Source organism: Ctenopharyngodon idella, chromosome 19 (genome assembly GCF_019924925.1).
Source record: "Ctenopharyngodon idella isolate HZGC_01 chromosome 19, HZGC01, whole genome shotgun sequence".
NCBI lineage: Eukaryota > Metazoa > Chordata > Actinopteri > Cypriniformes > Xenocyprididae > Ctenopharyngodon > Ctenopharyngodon idella.
In genome coordinates, this window is record NC_067238.1 from 25,386,208 (window position 1) to 25,394,006 (window position 7,799).

The window sequence follows — 7,799 nt, forward strand, 5'->3', positions numbered from 1 at the left end:
GGGCTGCATATTTAATGTTAATGCATTTTATGTGAATCTAAACGTCACATCCGTTGAGAAATGATTATTACATTTATTGCAACAATAAGCAGAGCCATTAGATGATAAAAGGCTAGTGTAATCATTAGTCTTTCATCTAATGTCTTTGTTTCAGCTCTCTTTATGGCTTGCTTGTGTTGCATGAGCTTTGATAGGAAATAAATTTCGCTAATTAACAACACTCCATATGGTTACCATTAAAATAATGCACTGTATGAACGCAACATGAGACGAACAGAGCCGTGACATTGAGAGTTTGTTTGTGTGGCTGTTTGGATAGAGGCTAGAGGCTCAACATATTTCTGCACTGCAGTTTAGATATAAAATATTAAACAGTTCCTTTTTCTTTTTTCATGTCTTTTTCGTGTCCAGAAGAGCAATAAACAAAACAAAACATTGCAAAAGCAAAGATTTATTAAAATATAAGACAAAGTCTCACAGCTTTTTCCTCATTCCTTTAATTAAACATATAGTTTGATGAAAGATAGCAGAGGCTCTTTGATAAAGATATATGTACATTAAATTATAAATGCTTACAAATTTACACACACCCACATATATTTATAAAACATCTAGTGAAGTACTGCAATATAAACTTGTTTCTAGAACATTCTGTTGCTGCATAATTCAATAACATATTTTAGCTTCAGTGTTTATAAAGAAGAAACTGTGTGCTTCATAGTGAAGTTCAAAAGTACCAAAAAAGCATGCACATCCCCTAAAAATGTCACTGTAGGTGAAAAAAACATATACGTAGGGCCCTATCATACATCCAGCGCAATGTGGTGCCAGGCACGACGCAAGTGTTTTTTGCTAGTTTCACCCCGACCCAGTTATCATTTTCACGTCCAGCGCCACGTTGTTTAAATAGCAAATGCATTTGCGCCCATCTGTTCGCCCATGGGTGTGCTGGTCTGAAAACGAGATGTATTCAGGTGCATTGTTGGCGCGTTGCTATTTTGAGGCAACTGCAAAACAACTGCGCCATTGACCAACAAAATCCTGGTCTAAACTTAATGGCGCAGTATTTTTTATTATCTTTTGTTATTTAAAGAGCATGTTAGTAGGATATTATGCGCCTATATGCGGGTGCACAATGTGCATACACTGCTTATTACACACACAGGGACGCACAGCAGCACACAAACATGCTACATATTAAAAATAAAAAGATTACAATGTAAAAGATTATTATTGTGTGCATATAAAAATGCTTTGGTGGAATCCGGCTTGTCCCGTAGATGGTCTGCTCGCACGCTTTAACCTCGCGCACTAGCAGATCTGTTTCCATGCTAGAGAAACATTCAGTTTTTCCACTTGCAAATTCCGCCATGTAAACAGCGAATCCGCCATGGCGTGAGCACAACTGGCTTTTAAAGAGAATGGGAGATGAGACTCTGATTGGTTTATTTCACGTTATGCTCAAAACACGGCCATTACTCATTAAGAGAATAAGGACAACTGTTTAGACCATGCGCCGGGCGCACCGACCATTTTTCCCAGCAAAAGTGGATTCAGATGCCCTAAGTGCACTTGCGCTGAGCGCTTTGCACCATGCGCTTAGATTGTTAAAATAGGACCCTTAAAGAAAATCAAGAGAAAAAAAGTAGTGTGCATTTTTCTTGATTTACTTTAATAGTGAAGTTGAAACATATTGAAATTGCAATAGGATGAATCTCCTAAACACCCATCAGGAACATGTCTGGGTCATATTCACCCCAAAATTAAAATATTGTCCTTGTAGGATTTTTAAGACATTTTTTAATTTTGACACAATTTGAATTTAAATGGAAAATATTTACATATCACAGTAGTATATGTTGTATTTCCATTAATATGTGCTGTTTTATATTTAAAAAAAAAAAAAAAAAGTCACTGTATTGCATTAATAAGAATCTAATGATTCACCAATGAGAATAATTGGAATATTAAAAAAAGTGCAACATCCAAACACATTACAGAAAATTTCATGGAAATTATCACAAAACAAAAACAATAATAATGGTCCTAAAATAGGTTCTCTTTTATGCAATTTGATTTTAGGGTGAAATGTGACCTGGACATGCATGTGAAAGATTTGACTAGTCCAATCCAAAAATATTACCAACTTCATAGCCATTGTGTAAATTAAAAATCTATGGTCATAAAGCTAATAATTTTCCTCTAAATTCATATTACTGTGATCAGGCATTACATAGACAGACTTGCTCTTCTTCTTGCGGCCTTTGGCGTTCTCTGGCTCAGGTATTGATGTTAAAGACAGATAGGCAGCTATGCTGCTCCTCACCCCATAGCTCATCATGTTATCTTTGCTGTCCACAGGATCCAGCCCGCTTGGGCTCAACAGCTGTGACCTATTCATTTGGAGACATATTCATACACCAATCATTTCCAGCTCACACTGAAGCTCTACATAAACTCAGCAAGTGGAGGAAATGCTTGGCATGATCTAAAAAAGATATAGACATACTTATTCACTTTCTTCCAATCCAAGTTACGGCGCATTACCACAGGTGGCGCTTCCTGGGTTGAGCTCGGGGCTGGGTTGGATAGAGCCAGACACGGAGCGCTGAGAACGCAACATATACCATCTGACGAGTCTGAGGAGAAACCAAAACACGTCAGCATTAATTCATCACACACCCATTCTACTGTACATTACAAACAGAATATGAGAATTTTGTCTGGCAGATATGTCTTTAGCTCTCACCAGAGTAGTGATTGACCATGTCCTCTAGACACTGGAAGGTAAGTCGTGGTGAGATGTAGTACCAGCTATTAGCCAGACGGAATATCTTATAGTGCTTCACGGTCCTGTGTCTCACAGAGAGAGAATATACACCTGCAGGGAACAGCGGCCATGACTGCAATGTTATTTGCACTTACACTGACACCAAAAATATGTGTGAGTGGAAACCTTTCTGCAATATATACTTGTGGACGAGAACACATGCAAGACACTTCCTGGTACTTACCTCTCTCACGCGGACTTTCTCTAATGAGAAATGATCCGACACTGTTACCAGACAATAACAAAAGCTCTTCTGCCTTCTGCCTGCTAACCCCCTCAAACAGCCATCTTTAGAAACAGGAAATGCAAAAGGGAAAATTATAATAATGACTTCACAATTCAGTAAAGGAATTTATTATTTTAGTTCTCGTTATATCAGAATGAAGATCTTATATAAATAATTTTCTACGTAAATAAATTCATTGTCTACTGGTTTAATTTTTACTAAGATCAGAGTTTCAAATGATACAGTTTACATACAGTGTGTAATAAAATCAAAATATGTACATCACCATTCAAAGGTTTTGGGGTCAATATTTTTTTTTTTTTAAGAAATAAAAATACTTTTATTCAGCAAGGATGCATTTATTAAAGTGAATCTAATTAAATCATTAAAGGATTAGTTCACTTTAAAATGAAAGTTATAAAGCTTTGATGCGTCAGAATATTTATTAATATAACTCAGATTGTGTTCATCTGAAAGAAGAAAGTCATATACACCTAGGATGGCTTGAGGGTGAGTAAAGCTTGAGGTAATTTTCATTTTAAAGTGAACTAATCCTTTAATTAATGCAAATCAATCAAAATTAAAAGTAAAGTAATTTCTAATGTTACAAAATATTTCTGTTTCAAATAAATGCTGTTCTATTGTACTGTCTTTTAATCAAAGAATCCTGAAAAAAAAATATGTATCACAGTTCCCACAAAAAAAAAACAAATTTTCAACATTATAATAATAAGAAATGTTGCAGCATATTAGAATATTTTTATATATATTAAAATAGAAAACAATTATTTTAAGTTGTAATTTAAATTGTATTTCATAATGTTAATATTTTACTTTATTTTTGATCAAATAAATGCAGGCTCGGTGAGCATAAGAAACATCTTTTGAAAGCATCTTACCGACCCCAAACTTTTAAAAGTGTTGTCATGGATCATTCAGTACTTTGATATGATATTCTGCATTTGGGAACGAATTTCTGGGATCATCATGAAACATACATCAGTGAGGATAAACAGCGGATAATTACCCATGATAAACCTTTGCCACATGATTACTTGGAATGTAATTCTCAGTTCCTGTTTGAAGAGAACGCACTTTCCACCAGCAACCATCTCTGTAAAGCATGCATTGACGAGTACATTAAAAGACATTTTTCTAGGTTGTAAACATATGCAGTATATTTATATTAATATGAATATTCACAATGTGCTGATTTATTATATATTACAGGTGTTTGTTGTTATATAGCATGAAACGCATTATATTTCTTTAAATGAACACTTACTCCGAAAGACCTTTGAGTCTGTCCCCCATCTTAAAGATAGGTTCACTAATGTCACGACACGGATAATCAGCAAGCACCACAAGACTGTCGCAGTCTGTAAACAATATGAGTTATGTCAAAGATTCACATTAAAACATATGTAGGCATACAGCAGGTGAAGAACCATAGCTTACCTTTAAATATGGTGTCAAAGCTGTTAGGCTCTGGGTTTGGCTTTTCCTGCCTCATCACATTGCCCATGATGGCAGGTTATGGAGCCTGTAGCTCTACAGATGCTGGAATTTTAAATGCATATTTCACTTCATACAATGGACAGTGTGAGCTTGCATTTGATAGTCCAACAGCTAATGCAACAACCGTCTTAATTTTGCAACTTCCTCTCAGCTAATGTGTTATCGCTAACAAAAAATAGAAGAGGGAAGCTGCGGAGAGCCCAGGTCTTACACTATTTTCCACAAAATATTCTGGTCTCTAACTAATTTTTTTCTAGTGTAACAAAACAGTGTGAGTGACACTTGAGTATATGCACCACTTTCTCATCGTTTTTTTTTCATAAATTGACCTGTTTATTTGAGCCATTTTACATCATGGGCCTTTAACCATCTTCAACATGACGACTGGATTTTGACATAAAAACTTAGAAGAGGTATGTGCACGATCTTTATTTCTCACTAATCTTTAATTTGACATTTTGTAAATATGATAAATTAAAACCATGGATAGGGGGAGGTTACTGGAAGTAAACAAATCTCAATGGATAACACCCAAACAACATCCTTTCACTTGAAAATCTTTCTTTTTCCAATGAAACAGCCTATAAATGTCAAAACTTAATTTTTATTCCCCACTTCACACCAGCAGAAATATGCTAGCAACATAAATTAGTTTTCTTACCTCTCACTTTAAGCAGTTAAATATCCATGTTTCCTCTAAAGGGCAAAGCTTCAGTTCTGGCTGGCTGCTCCCAATAAAGTTGAAGCAGGTGGTTTAAAGCCAAGAAATACTGCCCTGGTCTCAGACCGAAGGCCAGCAGTAACAGCAGTTGAGTTTGAGTGGCCTGCACTGCTCTGCAGGCTTATCTAAACTGAGCGCTGGTCTACTGAAAACAGCACATAGCCACATACTTCCTCTGGTAAAATGAGGAAGAGTTCCCTAACTATGTCTTCCTTCATCCCCTCAATGCGCATTAAAACAGAAATTATTACAAATTCTTAATGCATTTAATAATACAGTACAGCAAATTTAACTGCAATGTTTAAGTTGAGGCTTAAATATGTGAGTTTTGTGCTCAGTATTATAGAGTATACTGAAATGGGTGTTGTGCAACTTCCTGTGTATGGCATTAGTGGGTAAAGGTCTGAATGTGAGTGTGTCTAAATGTGTGAGTTTCTGTCTCAGAAGCATAACGCCTACACTGTAAAAAATCAAAAGTAGATCAAACTTAAAAGTTTAAGGCAACAAACTTCAGCAGATTTTTGAGTTTTCTCAACTTGTTTTTGTAGGAGATTTTTGAGTTTTCTCAACTTTTTGTTGTATAAACTGAATAGAAGAAGTTGAGAAAACTCAAAAATCTGCTGGAGTTTGTTGCCTTAAACTTTTAAGTTTTCTCATCTTTTGATGTTTTACAATGTAGTACTACACATTAAAAGGCCATTTAGGATTCAAAACACTAAACATTAGGCTTTCAAATGTTTTTGTTATCTTTGTTATTTACATTTTTATACGACCCCGTCGATCCACCTATATGCTTTACTATGAAAAATGGCTTCACAACTAAGAATTGTTTATCATTTATCCATCAAATGAGAGGCCATTTTGTACATTTTCAGACAGCCAGAAAAAAAGGAAGTCTGTCCATGCGTAAGTGTTTATGCATTTCCATATATATATATATATACATGTGAAAAATTAACACTATACAATCATTTTAATGTTCCGTTGTGGATCAAACCTCATAGATTTATGCCTATAGAGACCTATATTATACCATAAATCCATTTATCAAGATTTACAGCTCATAACCTGGTGATACAAACTGAGAAATGTTTAATAGTGGGCATTTATTTTATTACATTAGGTTGAAATCCCCGCCGTATCAACCGGTTGTATGCTTTGGATTGCAAAACTAATCAAATAATGTGACGTCTCGAGAGTATTTGTTGTTTCTGATTGTCCAGCCCTATGAATATGCACCGGACTGGTTCTAAGTACCTCATTTTCTCTGGGTCAGAGGCTTGAACTTCTCTTATTTGTACTTTCATAATTTGTTACTAGCTGAAATGCACTTCCATGATGCATTAAATAACTTGAGTTAAATACGTTTATAGTTTTTCACTAGATTTTTTTGTTTTGTGAAGTGGATGCTTGATGCAAAATTTGGATTTTAGACAGGTCACAGCATTCATTACTAAAGTTTTAAACTAACCATAACTGGCCTGAAGAACTGTGAGCTGGGTTGACAAGCCTAAGATGTGTTCAATAAATTACATTTGTGAATAGATATGATACCTGAAGTATCTGAGTATATTGGACTGATCTGGGCTGCATTTCCTAAAAGCAGCATGAGCCCAAGTTGACCATTTTTTTCTTTTATACATCATCTGCTTGCGTTTTTGTGGAAAACTGATCTTATGTCTTCTGAGGTTTTAACAGATCAAAGCTGAGTTGTGTCTCTCTTTTCTAATGCTCTCATAAAGCATCATAATTGGATGAGCAAAAAAGGATTACAAAGTTCATGTGGAGACAACACTTAATCTCATCATTAATTCACATTGTTTCCTTCATTACTTTTCTTTATGCTCAACATGATAAGTAAACCCTAAAAGATCATGTAGAAAATTAATTTCCAAAAGCTTAGTAGTGGGCTTGCATGTTAATGTCTTTTTCCATTGAAAAATATTTCTCTCAGTGCACTTTTTACTTTTTGACAGATAATTGGAGTCAAAAATTTCCTGAGTGATCTTCACAGTCTGGGAAAGCCATCAGCACTGTTCTTCTGATCAACTGCATATCATCCGCTTGCTTCTCACCCCTTCTCAACTTGATTTATTGCCATACAGACCAGCTCATGCCAATACCACAAATACGGCTCTCTTTAATCACATCAATGACACCTTTTTTGAGATCACAATCATTTTCATTTAAATACAAATGACTGAATTTTTACTTTTAAACAGCACAAGCACATGGAATTCACACACCTCAGACTTGCCAAATAAACCTGCAGCTCTATGACAGCACCTTCTATTGTTTTAAAACAATACATATACTCCTGTATGCGATTCAAACAGTTTTCACTCATACTTTCAATGCAGTGTGAGTACCTAAATAAAACAGTCAGGTCAGTGGTTCAGCTGTTTACAAAGCAGTGCAGTGGAACCTGCAGGATTTCATCTGAGGGTATGCAGTACGGACAGAGTGGAAATTATTTGCAAAAAACACTAATAAAGCTTTTTTTT

General features: G+C 35.4%; 1 protein-coding gene across 1 annotated transcript; it reads right to left on the bottom strand.

The window, feature by feature from the left end:
- Positions 1 to 435: 435 nt before the first annotated feature.
- sla1a (Src like adaptor 1a) lies at positions 436 to 5,585 on the bottom strand. The gene is made up of 8 exons (XM_051873471.1): positions 5,236 to 5,585; positions 4,515 to 4,616; positions 4,342 to 4,435; positions 4,084 to 4,170; positions 3,015 to 3,118; positions 2,750 to 2,881; positions 2,510 to 2,639; positions 436 to 2,393 (listed from the first exon to the last, which is right to left on the bottom strand). The coding sequence occupies exons 2-8, from the start codon at positions 4,579 to 4,581 to the stop codon at positions 2,189 to 2,191; spliced, it is 819 nt and encodes a 272-aa protein (XP_051729431.1). The 5' UTR covers positions 4,582 to 4,616; positions 5,236 to 5,585; the 3' UTR covers positions 436 to 2,188.
- Between the last annotated feature and the right edge of the window lie 2,214 nt (positions 5,586 to 7,799).

Coding starts and splice junctions, on each gene's coding strand:
- sla1a (XM_051873471.1), bottom strand. CDS start 4,581: ATGGGCAATGTGATGAGGCAGGAAAAGCCAAACCCAGAGCCTAACAGC. Junction 4,436..4,514: donor CTTTGACACCATATTTAAAG/GTAAGCTATGGT, acceptor TATTGTTTACAG/ACTGCGACAGTCTTGTGGTG. Junction 2,394..2,509: donor GATTGGAAGAAAGTGAATAA/GTATGTCTATAT, acceptor CCAAATGAATAG/GTCACAGCTGTTGAGCCCAA.